At 48.9% G+C, this 17334-nt stretch overlaps 1 protein-coding gene across 4 annotated transcripts in view; it reads right to left on the reverse strand.

Annotated features, from left to right (window-relative positions):
* LOC116951132 (metabotropic glutamate receptor 8-like) overlaps nt 1-17334 on the reverse strand; it is a 253016-nt gene that overhangs the window by 80424 nt on the left and 155258 nt on the right. For all 4 annotated transcript variants that reach the window (XM_076073489.1, XM_032969575.2, XM_032969576.2 and 1 more), the window contains one exon: nt 9123-9323. In XM_076073489.1, the coding sequence (XP_075929604.1) occupies nt 9123-9323 (201 nt within the window). The remainder of the gene's footprint in view (nt 1-9122; nt 9324-17334) is intronic.

The raw sequence follows: 17334 nt of genomic DNA on the forward strand, positions 1-17334 counted from the left end.
GGCCTTACCTGGCAAGATGAATTCTTTTTTTTTTAGCGTTTTCTACCGAACTATTATTTCTCCCTCGGCATCGCGCCACGGGGCAAACACCTCCTCAGGACGTCGTCGCGCGGTGAGCCGCTCGACCGCTCTGTGCCCTCGGGCCGCTGCACCCACGGTGGGGTGACGGGCAAGTCAGGCAGGGTGGCGTGGCCGGCCGCCGTGCAAAACTCAGCCGCCTTTGTCTACCCCCCAGCGGGGGCGGTTGGCACACCGGAGCAGGCGCTAATTTTGAGACTGAGTGAATCCAGGAGAGGGCCCCGGGACAAGAGGTGACACCACCTGCCACTCGCGTCGTGGCTCGTGGCGTTGTTGTTGTTGTTGTTGTCTTCACTCGCGGCGTCGTACGTCGTTAGCGCTGTTTGCATCGCACTCCTGCAAGACCCAATTATTTATCTCCCCCCCCCCCCGCCCATTTCTCTTTAAATGTAATGGTCGCCTTGTTCTTTTGTCGTATAACCACTGCAATGTTTCTTCTTCATGTTTTCACTGTAATAGGCCTCCTTGGCTGCCTGCATCCTGGCTCTCTCCTCACCTGCATCCCACCTCCTTCCGTCCCTTAGCCTCTTTATTTAATGCTACGCAGACCTTTTCGAGGCCTTCGCAAGCAATGTCACAATTCAATTTTGAGCAAAATTGGACGAGTAAAATGTGTGCCCGAAACCCTCCTCCTCCTCCTGACACAGCCGATTAATGAAGTTGCACACGTGAAGAACATTTAACAACTTGTGCCGTGTGTAACAATTTGTATCAAGTGTCACATTTCAACTCATTACACCTGATAACCCAGTTCATTATGGGCGGTTGAAACCCGGATTCACGCCCTTTCGGCGAAGTATTCTGACCTTTTAGGTAATTCAAAGTATACATTGGGTGAGGCACCACACTATCAACCTGTTGGACTGAGTTTGATTCCTGGCCATGGCCCAACATCAATGGCGAAAGATATCCCAACCAGTTCTGACCACTCCCGGTACTAACTGGGCTTTGACTAGAATGGTGAAGTATGGTGAAACAACGCACATGCAAGCCACGTAGCAGATTGATAAAGGCTTGTCACATTTGTGTTATTATATATTATTGGTTTATAATGAAATGAGTAACAAAAGAAAGCATGCAACATTTGGCTAAATAAAACGACTGGATCGAGTAAAGCCACTATCTTTAGACACTAATACCATCATAACCTAAGGATGTTGATCTAAAGGCTCGTCGTAAAACTATGAGGGGGAAAACGTAATCCTGTGAATTAACATTTCATTCGTGACATCCAAACAGCGGAGGATGAATTTACCCAGCAAAATGACCGTGCCATCGCTGCATCTTCACATTCCCTTATCTGTGATGGCAGCCCCCGGGGAGCACTACACTGCAACTGTCTTTCATCACAACGAGACCCATTGATCCAAACGAGATATCAAAGATCGCGTCCAAAGTCAATAAGCATCGAGCAGGGCGCTGCCGCTGCAGCGGGCGGTGAGGCCCATCCACTCCGTGAGATCGCACGTGACTCCGCTGACGTTAGCGGCCCCACGCATTGGATTCAAAGCTGCGCTTTTAAACCTTTCCATTTCTGCGGCGTCAATGTCCCATTTGTGAGCCACTGAGACTCGAACAACAGCCGTGCAAGCGCCACGGTCGGTGATCACGTAGATGCGAGAGTGATGTTGCAATGACGTTTATGCAATTGTAATTGCGATCGCGATTACAAATCTAAGCTGTGTTCCGCACGCAGGAATTGCCCATGTCAATGCTTCACGTGTGTATGTTAAACTTCTTTCGCACAGTACGTGGCCAATCATGCTAATCGGAGGAGCGGGGGAAGAACAACGAACTAAACGCAAACATCAGTTCCTAAAGAAATGAGTTCTCAATGTAGAATTAGAAAGTGCACAGCTCCCAGTGGGTTCCTAACACCGTAAGGAAGAGCGTTCCAGACGGCCGCAGAAGCGCATCTGAAGGCGCAGAATGCGGTGACCGTCTTTGTTCGATGGCCAGACAGAAGCTGCTGCTGCTGCTGCGAGGCTGACACGGAGTTTGCGTCATTGCTTCATGCTCCATGACGAGGTCAGCAAGTTATCAGCACGGTTGGCTACGTACGGTGAGAAAGAAGTGCAACATACATGTACACCATACGGCTTGAGACCGACTGGTGGTCAGTGCTAGGATCAGTTTGCGAGTGATAGCTGAACCAATCCTGGGGCCTTCCCACCCCTTCGCCAACCCCACCGTGACCAGCGAGGTGAAGTATGTAAAAAAAAAACACACGACAAACGGCCAAATGTGTGCGGCAGCCTTAATCCTGCAGTGTTTTGACAGAGGGGTGAAGAGTGAGTGTTATATTTCATGAATGTTGATGCCTAAATGGCGAGTTCTAACACGAAAGTAATTTACCCAGAGCCGTGTGATATCAAGTAGGCATAACAAAGATTTGACACGTGTGGGCTGCTTGCCAAATTATCGTAGCTGTGTGTGTGGGGGGGATGTACGTTCGCGGTTGTCAAAGACAGCAGCGTCTGCACACAAACTATTTGAGTGCAATATGCTTGTTAATGCTGGCGATGGTTTCCAAAAAAAAAAAAACTCCTCTTGCGTGATGCACAGAAGTCTGCTTTGCTTGTCCGTGAGTGGTGAAATGTCACGCACACACGCGCAGAAACACACACAGAGACACGGAGACACATAGACACACAGAGATACGGAGACACGGACAGATACAAGAAGAGACGCACAGAGAGACAGATGGAGAGACATACAAAAAACAAAGACAAAGATTTCCCGTATAGCCTTAACAGACTGTAGGGGCAAGTGCTGTTAGCGAGCACCTATAAAGGCCGGCACGGCACACGAGGGGGTGGGTGGCCAACACCACGCCCGGCCGCCTTTGTCTCCCTAAGCGGCGATGTTTACACATCGCATCAGGTACTCATTTGAGGCTGAGTCGACCTAAGGGAGGCCCAGGACCGGTTCACATAATCGCCACTGGTGTTTGCCGTGAGCGGGAATCGAACCCGGGTCGCCAGGTTCGGAGTGCAGCGCGCTAACCGCTACACTACCGCAGACACACGCATAGATGCAAAGACATGGAGACGCACAAAGACACAGAGACATGGAGAGACATACACACACACATAAACGTAGACACACGCAGAGACACACGAAGACACGTAGACGCACAAAAACACAGAGACAGATGGAGAGACATACACACACACATACACGCAGACACACGCAGAGACACACGAAGACACGTAGACGCACAAAGACACAGAGACAGATCGAGAGACATACACACACACATACACGCAGACACACGCAGAGACACACGAAGACACGTAGACGCACAAAGACACAGAGACATGGAGAGACATACACACACACACATACACGCAGACACACGCAGAGACACACGAAGACACGTAGACGCACAAAGACACAGAGACAGATCGAGAGACATACACACACACACGGAGACACACAAAGACACTCGCACAGCTGGTCAAATCCTTGCCACGGTTTGTGGCAGCGCGACGTGATGTTCTTGTTCTAGGTGAGATCAGAAGAGGCACGGAGATTGTGAATTCCCTCTCAGCTACAATAACGATGATGAGGCATTCACCACCCACCCACCCAGCCGGGCCCGCAGTGGGCAAGTCGGCGTTTGGTGCGGCGGCGAAGATGAAGCAGCCACAGCCCCCCCCACCCCCCCCAAAAAGCGTGAGCGCCGTGGAGAGAAGCAGGTCGAGAATCACCGATCTCAGGGGCGATCGAGGAGCACCACGAGAAAGCCATCGCAGGGAAGAAAAGTTGGAAATTAAAAGGCGGGGGGGGGGGGGGGGGGGAAAGACAAGGGAGCAGAGCGATGGGGCAACGCTGGGTAAACAGTGAGGTGAGAGGTCTCGGCCAGGAGAAAGTCACCAAGAGGAGAGCGGGGGATCTCGCTGCGAAAAGCCACCAGCCCGAGGCCTGCGTGCGTGGATGTTTCAGTTGCTCGCCGACGCAACTTCCTCCGCAAAGTTCCGCAATTGCCGGCCGGCCCCAGCTAACCGCGCTGGAACACCGCTGAAAACAACGGGGGCTTTCGCGTGCCTCGTCGATTGCTTGGAGAGTTTTAAGTGAAAATGTCCGTGTCCGTGTCTCGAACAGATGCGCCGGGCTGCTCCGGAGTAGATTTCTCCCGCACCAAATTCTTGGCAAAGTTCAGCACCGCCCGTAAAGCACCGTTGGCTGCGTACGGTGCGAAAGAAGTTCAACGTACGTACGCACAGTGGGTCGCTCCCGAGTCGCCCGTTGAGGCTGAGAGCGAGGAGGACACAAGCTAACCGGTGCATGGCAGAGCCGTGCTAATTCGTGCAAACGAAGCTCGCCTCGCAAACAAATTAAGGGTCCGCGACTGTGTAAGCACCCTTGCAAGAATGCACACACCGTAGAACTTGGCATCTGCTGTGTAACACTCTGACCTTCAAGCAGGTACTACTCGATAACAATACATTCGTTCATTGTCTCCACATGTAAGCAAATGCGTATTTTAACAAATCGACCCAAGTGGCTTTTGAGACCAATATGATCAATCAGCAACTGTCCAAGCGAGCAAAGTCTGGGACCGGTTTTGACCTTCTGTGTCTCGTCGCTGGGCACGCTGCGCTATGAAGCCGGCGACCCGAGTTCGATTCCGGCTCACGGCCACCAACACCGAGTGACGGTTACCTGAACCCGGTCCTGGGCCTCCACTAAGTTAACGCAACCTCAAGTGAGTACCCGATGCGCTGTGTAAACATCGCCACTGGGGAGACAAAGGCGGCCGGGCGTGGTGCTCGCCATTCCTCCTCTTTGCGCATCGTACCGGCCAAAAGTCTGTTCAGGCTACGCGTGGGGATCTTTTTCCTTGGATATATGCCAGCCTTTATCCCTTCACAGCTCAAACTAAAGTAGTCCATGTAACCAGAATGAGCACACATATCAGCGCAGTGAGGTATAATCATCATACCTGTTAAGGCCCTCAACTCTCACCAGGAGACTTGTAAATGGGAACACTTGTCTCCCACCAGGCACGCAAATCTAGATTTTTTTTCTGGTTCTCATGAACAGCTCTAAATATATGCTGTATATATATACACACACAAGAGCCTATATTTTAAGTGAAAATACACCATCGGCGAACAAAAGGCATTTTATTCCACACGTAAGAGTGAAGCTGAATTCATGTTTCGGCATATCGCTAATTAATCTCGCGAGAAAAGGCACAGACCTTCGCGGCAGCCTGGATTGGAAATTGCACCAGCAACGCAGTGATAGAGGCAAATCTGAAGGTGTTAGACCGGCGCTTAATTTCTCGCGGGATATTTTGGTGTGGAGGTCGTCAGCTTGCCACCACAATAGCGTTGAGGCAAGGGTGGGGGGGGGGGGGAGATCTATTTTCCAGAACAAAGCCCCGGACAGCTCCGATCGAAATGAAACTACAGTTTATACCACTGATGATACTGCGGGCGTGGAATAAGAAATTTCAGTCAGAAGCACTTGTCTCACCCAGTGCGTCCAAACGTGCAATCCAATCTCAAGGTCACGAGATTCTGCTCATCGTCATTCCTCTGGGGTGACTAAAATGACAAATCATTTTGTGGGAGAAAAGAGAGTTGACTGTCCAGTGTTTCGCACCTGCCCTTGCCATACGAGTGTGGAATGGTCAGTAGTGGCTGAGGGCTGCGAGCAGGGGATGCGTGCGTCTCACCTTATTTGTCTGATAGAGGACATTTCACTTTGACGTCGCCATGCAGTCCGTATATACCGAGGCGTCGCGAAGAGCTTTTGCTTGTTTGTTTTTATCTTAATGGATACATTCGGGAAGCCCTGATGATAAATGGTGCTTGAATTACAAGGGAGGCCATGGTCACGGGACGATCATCAGTGGGAAGAGACGCGGCCCAGGCTCCCACTACCACCATCACCACCACCACTAAAATCATCATCATCATCATCATCGCAGTCATCATAACAAGTGGTGGTTTGTGGCTTAAACTCAAGTGAGTAGTTTGACTGACAAACTGACTAACACAGGGAGAAATTACAGTGTGAATATGAAGAACAACAGTGAAAGCACTGCGGTCGTGTCGCGGTGTGCAGGATTAACGGGCACACCACAGTTAGCCGATCGGCAGGTCACGTGGGGTGGGTTAAAGCGTGGACACTGCCGCGTCTTCCGAGGTATGTGACCAGTGTGGAACAGTAGGCCAAATCACCATCTAGAGGGGGCTTTCTAGAGTGTCCTCTAGTGGAGGTTCATCCGCCGTCAGTGGTGTGAGCAAGCAATTGCAAGGTTGCACCTTTATCTTGTTTTACTTTTTATATATACACACACACACACATTTATATATATACATATATATAAAAAGTTAATTACTCTCAGGCATCGAGTTAGCACGTGGAGTTACTTCTGGACTGTTCCAACCACATGCAGGTCAAAGATCGACCCCTACCTATCATGTTATTGATGGGAAGGTCACGAGAGGTGTGACACGCGGGGTCTGCACGGTGACGGGCAAGGCCTAGCAACGAAGATAGATGCCGCGGTGATGCCCAAATCGAAGAGGGGATGCCCAGAACGCCTCATCGTAGCAGCGCTTCCAGCAGGAACCGCGGCGGCGTGAGCAATGCAGTCGCGAGGCCACGCCTTTTACCCTTCGAACGATGCGGTTCCCAATTGTATTTGTTTTAGCCGGGCGAGAGGTCAAGAGGGCAGGGATGGGTGTCGTTTTTTTTGCGAGAGTGACCGAGCTGGGTCACCGAAATGACAACCATCAATCGAGTACAAGCAGTGAAGCAAAGTTATAAACCAGAGAGTGAGAGGGGGGGAAAAAAAAAACACAGCAACTGCTTTGCGGGAGAAATGCAAAATACTCCACGAACATAAATCAATATTGAAACAACAACAGCAACAAAAATCCCTGCAACAAAAGTTTGGCTCTCGCAAATTACATTTCAAACTCGAAAAATACCATCACTTGCTTCTGTACCATCTCTCCATGTTGCTTATGAGGCAATCCAGACCTGGTCGATAATGTGAAAGAGTCTGTTGCCAGCCGGGGTTCGATGGAACTCTCCGATTGTGGGCACGCACATGGTAGCGGGCAGCCATCCATCGGCACGCGTCGCTCACAAGGATACGCCACAAGATTTCGCAAACCAATCAACTTTGCATATTTGCCCACGTGACAACCGGACATGATTGTTCATGATAAAATGTTTTTTTTGGGTTAAAGGTTGCTTAAATGTACGTATGTATTCATGTACGTTGACCTTCTTTCGCACCGTACATAGCCAACCGCGCTAATCGGAGGTGCGTGGGGGGGGGGGGGAAGGGCAACAAACTAAACACAAAAAGCTGTTCTGAAGAAATGCGTTTTCAATTTAGATGTAAAAGTGCATATCTACAATGGTTACCTAAAAATATTAATGTATCGTACAAACCAACCTCTAACCGACACAGCCGATTAGTAATGTTAGTCACGTGAACAGAACGTGCCAATGTGTTATTGTTTCAGCACCCCCGGGTGTTGGACAGCACACTCCCGGTGTGGTGGATTTACTCTCCATCACACCGGTGGTGCTGAAGTAGTAATACATTAGCTCGTTTTGTTAACGTGACAAAACCCTAACCACATTGGCTCTGTCGGGTGATTAAGGGTTTGAGTAAAAAAAAAATCTGAATCATACCAACATGACGATCCAACCCAAAAAAAAAATCTATTCACGATAGCCTACGCATGCAACGAGCAAAGTTGCGTTGTGTTGAACCGCACATGACGCACTCCGCTCCAGACGTTTCAAGTCTCTTTTGTTCAACCAGCTGAGAGCTCAAGTGACAAGGATGAGCCCCATGGGCAAGATTGACCGCGGGAGAGGCGGATCTAAAAGCTGCCCAGATGAGGCGAGAAAGGGAGGCTATCCTGAAATTCCAGGCTTTTAAAATTGGACCCTATATCAATAATAATGATAATACATATTTCATGTTTTTTCTCTGCTAAATATTTCCTACCATTCTCCTGCTCCTCTGATACTTCACTTGCCCTGCATCACCAAGATTGCAAAAAGTCAATAGCGTGAAAACGAGTAGGTCGACAGTGATTAAGAAAATAGAAATCAGAGAGAAGAATCCTGCCTCTGGCTGATGGAAAATACCGGTTGGAGAGACAGACATGTGAAAGAGGAATACTGTCTAAATGTGTAAATCAGCGCTGCATTGCGAATGAAGTGCTTAGTAAGTGCATTATACTTGCTACGACACGTGCTTCAGAAAGAGCGAGGTAATTTGCTGGATCACACAAAACTCAAAGTGCACTGGGTGAGCATGGCAAATGAACGGGGCTTTTGCGTGAGGAACACGTGGATGAGAGAACGTACACACACATACACACAGGTTCATGGCATCATCAACACCGTTAAGAAAAGCGAGTGGGTGCTTGGGAAGGACGGCGTGAGATGGGTGACGGGGCAAGGACAATAACGGAGCAGCAGCCAAGGAATGAAGCACGCGCGAGAGGATATAATCAGCAACGCGCGTCTGATTGTCTGCTAACAGTTCCCCAGATGTCGCACGCAATTTGGATCGAGGGAATTGAACGTGGCTGCACGAAAAGTTTTGGAACGACCTCAGTTTTATCTCCTGGCATCTCCATTTTTACCATCTCTGTCCTCATTTAAACTGACTCTTTTAGATATGTAAAAAAAATCACTTCGTTTTGCGTGTGAGTGTAACTTTTGCAGCGAATTTTTTAGCTATTATCCAATTTTTTTTTAAATCTGCTAAATTGTCGAATGATTTGATCTTTACTGCCGGCCGAGTGGGCCTTGAAAAAGGAGCTTCTCGGCTCAACGGGCTTCACTCGATGGGGGAGGAAACCTCTGAAACTTCCGAATCGGGGAGATGGAGTGACGAAGCCAGTGAAAATTCAACTGAAACAAAAAAATATATAATCTTATTTCACCAGCCGAGTTCCGTGTGCAGGTGGCTTGCTCGTTGGAAAAGTGCGCGGCCGGGCGAGGAGAGGAGTCGAAGGCGGCTTGGTAAGAGACGGGCGACGACTCACCGGTGAAGTTCACCCTGCGGATGTAGTTGAGCAGCTCGCGCCCGTTGACGGGGTCCATGCGCGGGCACAGCCCCACGTACTCGGGGCACAGCTCCAGGTGCATGCTGTGCAGCGCGTGCGCCATCGAGTACACCGCGTCGATCACGAACTGCACCTTGCCCTCCTGCTCGTACGTCGCGTTCACGCCGATCCGCTCCTCGCCTGCGCACGCGCGAACGTCGCACACGCGCGGGCAGACGGCACCGGCGTCACGCGGTGATGGCGTGGCAAGGCGGGCGATGTTGGCGGGGCGACGTGGAGTTGACGTCGCTGGCGGCTCACGGGGTTGGTGGGGCGGTGGTGCCCCATGGTGGAGGAGGTGGGTGGAGGAGGGTGAGGATGGCACCGTGCACCGCGCATGGCTAGAACGGCCCTGTCTCTCAAACACGACGAAACTAAACCATGTTTTATTTTTACCGCATAAGGCTTACTGAGCTATGTAGCTCTTTTTAACAAACGAGCAGGCCACAAATGATAGCTCAATGAAGTAGCTTATCGTGTGGACATTTATAGCAACCAAATACTCCAAGCGGATGATTATAAATGTGGAAGGAAAAACGGGAGGACTAGGAAAACAATCTACGTGGCCACGCAAACTCCAAATATAAAGGCGTCAGGGTCGGGATCGAACCCACGACCTCCTGTGTGCCGCGCGAGGTCGTCAACATCTTGCACCGTGGCGAGATGTGATCCACCAACCCACGGCTAACAGATGACCGCCACCTCCGATCAACACGGCTGGTTCACGTACGGTGCGAAAGAAGTTCAACACACGTCCTTATGTCGTAGCAGCCAGTGTGCGGTGATTAAACAACGATATTCTGGAGGCCACATGGGCGCATTTCTTTTCCGAAGGCACTTGTCACGCTGTGGCTATTTATTTGAATTATTTCCTCTCTCTCTCTCTCGTGAAAAGAAAAGGCAGACGTGAAAAGACACATCCATTTCACTTTGCCTTATTTCTCTTTGTATATGAAAGGTCCTCGTGTGCGTTATAATTTAAGATTTGCCGTCTCGCGTTTCTTGGCAATGTTATTTCGGAAAAAGAGAGGAACAAATGGGGCAATGGCCTTTTTGCAAGGGAATCGATGTACGGGAGAGTGGATATTTATTTTCACCATTGCCGGTGACAAATAGCAACGGATATCTGTTGTGTTCAGCAATATGCTCCACACACTCGAGAATATTGATTCATTCGACACCTAATGCGACAAATGTGCTCCACGCACACGCACGCATGTACGCCACACACATGTGTGTATGAACACACACACACGTGCACACGTATGTGTGTGTTTTCATACGCACGTGTGTGTATAAAAGCACACACACGTGTGTATCAACACACACGTGTAAGAATGAAGATCCCCCTCCCCGCCTCCGCACGGCCTTCTTGGCTGCTGCGGTAAGATCTGTCAGCGAGCAGCTATTGAGTGGCATACGGCCCACGCAGTGCTGGTACGGCAAAGCACCACCACCGACCACGTTTATCTCCCCCCCGAGTGCTGGCGTTTTACACACCGCACCAGCAACACCACCACCAACACTCACCACCAACACCACCACTAACACTCACCACCAACACCGCACCACCAACACCAACACCGCACCACCAACACTCACCACCAACACTCACCACCAACACCCACTACCAACACCGCACCACCAACACCACCACTCACCACCAACACCACCACCAACACCACCACCAACACCGCACCACCAACACCACCACTCACCACCAACACCACCACCAACACCACCACCAACACCACCACCAACACTCACCACCAACACCACCACCAACACTCACCACCAACACTCACCACCAACACCGCACCACCAACACCACCACCAACACCGCACCACCACTCACCACCAACACATCACCACCAACACCGCACCAGCAACACCACCACCAATACTCACCACCACCACCCACTACCAACACCGCACCACCAACACCACTCACCACCAACACCACCACCAACTCACCACCAACACCACCACCAACACTCACCACCAACACCCACTACCAACACATCACCACCAACACCACCACCACTCACCACCAACACCGCACCACCAACACCCACCACCACCACTCACCACCAACACCGCACCACCAACTCACCACCAACACCCCACACCAACACCGCACCACCAACACCCACCACCAACACCGCACTACCACCACCGCACTACCACCACCCACCACCACCACACCACCAACACCGCACCACAACCAACACCCACCACCACACCACCACCACCACCGCACCGCCACCAGCTACGAAGCGGATTACGCACGGCTCTACGTTGACACGGCGATCATTGTTGCCCTTAGGGGAGTGCTAATGAGCCTCCTATTCCGTATATACGGGGCATGTGGCGGCGGTGAACATCGATGGCTCCATTGCTGACGAGTCCCAAATGAGGACGAAACCCGTCGACAGTCGCGTCTCTCCGCCGCCGCCTGCTCTGCGATGAGCCGCATTGTGGCGGCGGCTCGGCCGCACGTTCAGTTCTTTTGAGCCGGTGGTCTGGACAAGGCCGAGAGCTTCTGAACGTTGCCACCTTTCACCACTGCAGACCCAAGCCCGGACACACGTCTCGACACCCACCCGAGACGCATTACCAAAGGTGTGAAGTGTCCTCCAATAAAGTTCAACGCGACGATACCGGGGACCGGATCTTTGTCCAGGTCGATTCCTGCCACCCGGACACAGACGCCAATTCCCGGATTGGGGACCAAGCCACACCTGGACAGGTGGCAGCTATAAGCTCATGGACCTTCGCAAATGCGTTTAACTTGAATTTTATGGGCATGGAAGGGGCCAGAAATGCTGAACATTAACTTGTCAGCTATTTAAATTGGATACAGTAGGTTCTCGTTGAACGCGTTAAGCGGAAAAACGCATTAAGCGGAAACAATATCTCCATAAGTGATGTAACGATAAAGTTCGGCAAGACGCAACGCATCACTACGACTACGCACCACGCAGTGAGATGGCGGGACAAATAACCGGGGGTACCGCTGCCGCGTTACTGTATCACTCCGCGTCACCGTATCACTCCGCGTCACCGTATCACACTAACTCAGCCGTGCAGCTCATGAAAGTAGTTCTTCGTCGACTGCTAAGAAACCGCGTCATCACGGTGCGCGCGTTCCACGTCGTAGCGGCGCGTGCGCTCCGCGTCGCGCGAAAAGTAGTTCCCTCCTGCAAGAACGGCGTTACAGCGAAACCGCGTTGCAGTGTGAACGTCGCCGCGCGCTAAGCGAGGACGTTGCGTGGACGCACCTCGGCATCTCCTCATTCCATCTTGACCCCCCAACCCCGGCACTGTGCCTCCTCCCCACCTCACTCCTCCACCGCGGGCGTTCAGTGCCCCACCGCCAACCGCTGGGCTGCTCAGCCTCGTGTCTAACCTCCCTCCCGTCTTCAGAAGCTTCGCTAATTGCCGACGTATTTGCACGCCACGGTCCCAGCGGATGTTTTGGAGGCTTTAGATTTTTTTTTTTTAAAATGCTAATTATCACAGTTGTTCAAGGCCTCTGTCATTGGCGTTAAACACCACACACACACATACATACCTCAATAACAATACAAAAAAAATATGATTAACGTATTATTGTTGTTGTTACGATTGTTTACCCAGGAAAGCCTCACAGATTATTCAGGAGGCTCCGTCTAGGTGTCCTCACTCGGCGGTGAGGCATTGCTCTGTTCATTTGAATCGAGTAATTCGCGGGTATTTTTGCTTTAAATTTGCCAAAATGTACAGTTATAAAGTTACAATTTCGTGAGTTTACTCTCCAACACACTGGTGTGCTGAAGAAGTAACTAATTGGCAAGTTTTGTTTACGTGAAAAGCCTAACTAATTGGCTGCGTTGGGTGGTGGCGGGTTTGACGACGCATTTATATTTACGCTATCTAACCAAAAAACACCTCTATTATGGATCCCTCTCAGTACTGAAGGTTGTTTGACACAATGACGCAGGAGCCATAGACACTTTGTAACGTGGACAGAATATCTGATGCTATTGTGCATTTTATTAAAGATGAACTGAAGAAATTGCGTTGCAATGCACATTGTGAACGCTCACAAAAATATCCTCATACATATTCATGATTCGGTGGTGGAACAGTTTATTGATTGATATCAATGCTTCGGTTCATGATACCGTGCACGCATCTAGGCACTTGAAAAGTTGGAATTGATGTTCTTTCGGAACCTTGTGTTCTTACTGTGCGTTGCGTGGTAATATGTTAACGTGGCGCCAGCAGCTGACAGAGACAATACAGCCATGCTCAGACGGAATCGATTTTCCTACAACCAATTGTGACTTTTACACTCCTGTTCGGAACATGACACAAATTACGAAATACTGTGCATAAATCACAGCGAGACTTGCCGCGTGCCGTTTCACGCGGCAAAAAAAAAATTAACGATGCTCCAAAGCGCTCGCATTAATTGACAAACCGGTTGCACGCCTGGAAATAATCATAATAATGCTACTCCATGAGATTGAGCATCAATCATTCGAGCGCTCGTTAACATTCTTGGTTGTTTTTTAGAGACTTGGGAAATAAGACAATCGAAGCCGGGCACATTTGGTATGTACGATGATCTGTAAGGATTTTTCTTTTTTACCAACCTGAAAAAAAACCTCAACTTTAAACGCTGGTAAATCAGCAAAATCCATCACGTGGGTATATGATCTCCTGGCGGACTGCATTATAATGTTGAAAAGAGAGTTGGTGTCAAGGTAACCACACCATGGCATGTATAATTGATTGGGCCCTTTGATCCGGTAGATTAATGTCAGCCTTCCCACATCCTCAAAACGGCTCCTGTTACACTGGGCACGCCGGTTAGAAAGGTATCAACAACAAAGAGTCGAGACGAGAAGGAATAAATAAATAAATAGCCCCTAAACATTCCTTGATGTGCTTTGTCGTTCCCTGGTGATTAAAAACCCTTATCTACATTTTACGGGTCGTCAGCGTAAGATTGCATCCACGACGTACCTGAACATCGTTTTTTTGGGGGGGTAGTAGTTTATTTGAGATGAAGGTGTTGGGAGTTGTTTTATTTATTTTGTTGCTTTGCTATCATCAGATTACCAGGCCTAAGAAGCAGAATGTTTGTTGGTCCGTTATCAGCAAACACAATTTCATGGTCAATCGTGCACCGTGAAAAAAGTTTACAGCTCTCCCTATGATAGCTGTAAACTATCGTGATCTTCCATGTTTTTTTTAGTTCTCTGTATTTTTTGCACAATTGCATAACAGTTGCACACACTGACACCACATTGCGAGGTGATGGATCCATCCGGCAGAGTGATGCATCATCTTCCTTTCATTAGAGACATCCCGTGGAAGAAGATACCAAAGAGCTACTTCTGAGAGCCTATCATAGGACACATTGCAACAAAAAAAATCCCTTACTAAGGCGGACACTTTACTCTTTCCACATGGCAGTCAAACTGATGTTAATAATTTCTCGGAAAGCTGTGATTTAGACAAAGTAACTTAAAATAAACACAAATGCTTGCTTGTATGCAGTTAGTGGCAACCGGGCTGAGACCATCAACTCACTCACACTTGAGAAATCCGGTTTAATCTAAACGAAATAAAACTATTTTATTTACCAGGTGAAGCCCACTTACCTTTTAGCACTTTTTTTCAGAAGCGACCTGGCCACAAATGATAACTCGACGAATTGGCTTATCACGTGGAAATGTATAGCAGCCAAATACTCAAAACGCATGTTGATCCTAAATGTGGAGGGGGAAATCTCGAGGAGCTGGAGAAAAATCCACACGACCATGGGGAGAACCAACAAACTCCAAATATACAGCAGGGACCGAACACACGGCCTCCTGTATACCAGGCGAGGGAGACAACATCTCGCCACCGTGGCTGAACCCTAGATTCAAACTCAGAGGGTACCAGTCCACTGCTTTGATCCCTCAGCTCGCTTGGTCACCTGTCACGGGGTTGCAGTTTTACTTCTCCTTCCTCGCTTCTCTCCAAAAGACAACGCAACATTCGCAAGAACTCCATAACAGAGGTTTTGTTGGGTTTGATCGCGTAAATATATAAATGCGTCGTTAAACCAGCCACCACCCGACACAGCCCGTCAGCAATGTTTGTCACGTAAACAGAACATGCCAATTCGTTACTAGTATAGCACAACGGTGTGTTACTAGTACGACGTTTCGCCAGTAATTACGACTAGCATCACCAGGTGACAGCCAGATTTGTGGAGAAATCCTCCTGTTTCGTTCCTCTATTATGATGATAAAAAATATATATTATGGATGATATTGGTGGCGAAAGCATACGCAGGGATCTTTCAGCCAAGCATCTTTCTAAAATTCACACAGAATGCCCTCCGACCTAGGACATTATTGCCGCTAGCGTTGGAAGCACCCAGGGATTGTGTATATATATAGAAAATATTACAAAACAAATTTTGGCTTTGTTCTCGATTCATATGGACGCAAGTAGGCTCCAATTCGAGCTTAAATGGCGCTCAGGGCCCTGGGAGAGCCAAGGGGAGGGACGATGCTGCGATCTGTAGGAGCCATGAGGAGAGGCTGATGAGACAACAGCAGGCTGCACAGTTGGTGTTCATCTCGGCCAGTAGGCTTTGAAGGCTCACTCTGGGCCTAAAACATGCAAAAGCCAGCGCGCACGGCGCCTTCATAGACCTGCATCGTCAGGTTGCGGGGACGAGGGTGCTGCGGAGGTGTGGTTACGTGCGCTACGAACCAGCCTTCCCACGGGTTCGATCACCCGGTCGTGGCTAACATCGGTGGGGAATATCTGAAACGGTCCTGGGCCTCTCCCAAAGTCGACTCAGTCGTAAATGGGCACTTGTGCGTTGTCTAAACGTCAGGGGTGAGTGATATCTGAACCGGCCCCGCGTACCACCACCCCGCACCTTGCTATCCATATTTTACCAACCTGCACCGATCGGAGCGATAAACAAAATACGTCAAGAGATGAAGAGTCAAGCTATATACGTGAATCTAGACGGAGAGACAATGTAATCAAAGAGACAATGACTGTCGTTTGAAGGAGATAGATAAATGAGTTGTTTGGGAGATGACAGGTAGACATTATTATGGACAGCTGGATATGTCACGGTGGAGTGCTCTGAACGTGAGTTCGATTCCCGACCACGGCTTACATCAGTTGAGACTGATATCTGATTGGCCCTGGCCTCCCATTCACTGGTCTTTTAACAACCCGCATTACACAGTGATGATGATGGCATGGCAATGAAGATAACTCTGATTATATTCTTTGGTTCTTTTAGTAAAGTAACGTAGATAGAAAAAACAATACGAATAAAGTTAATAGAAATGAAAATAATAAATGTATATTTTAAAAATATATTTGTATTATATTCATATATATTTTTTTAATTTTCATTTTAATTCACTTTATTATTATAATGTTTTCTATCTACGTGACTTTACCGAAAGCACCAAAAAATATGAATCCCTGCAGTCACGAAAGTTTTACGTCAAAATTAGATTATGACAATCACAACAAAGCTGACGATTATGACGATGATAACGACAAAGATAAGAAAGATACTAATAATGATGATGATGATGATAACGGTAAGTATAATAATGGCGATGGTGAAGATTATGACAACGATGACGATAACAATAACGATGACAATGAATAGGATGATGACGATGATAAGGATCAAAATAACACATTATTTGGGTCTTTCGGTATATTCAGTGCTCGCATGGTGCCACCAGCTTTGTGGAGATTCTCAGAGTGAAAGTGTTCTGAGAGTCGGCGCATGTAACTCCGCTGCCGGTCTCATTCATTGCTTTTGACAGCAAACACGCCCGACATCACTAACAATTCCTTTCATCCTGCCCGCCGATTCCTTCCTAAAACACGCACACGCACGCGCACACGGGGGCACGCACACGCATGTACACACCCGTGCATAGATTGTGATGGTTGTGATCATCATCATCACGATCGTCGTCGTTGTTGTCAACGCCGTCTGTTGTTGTTACCATTATCACGGTCGTTGTCATCATCATCATCATCTTAATCATTGGCATCATCATGATCATTGTTGTCATCTCTCTCATTGTGATCATCATCATTGTTATTTTCATCTTGA

This window comes from Petromyzon marinus, chromosome 42 (assembly GCF_048934315.1).
Source record: "Petromyzon marinus isolate PM22_M1 ecotype Great Lakes invasive population chromosome 42, UKy_Petmar_22M1.pri1.0, whole genome shotgun sequence".
Lineage (NCBI taxonomy): Eukaryota > Metazoa > Chordata > Hyperoartia > Petromyzontiformes > Petromyzontidae > Petromyzon > Petromyzon marinus.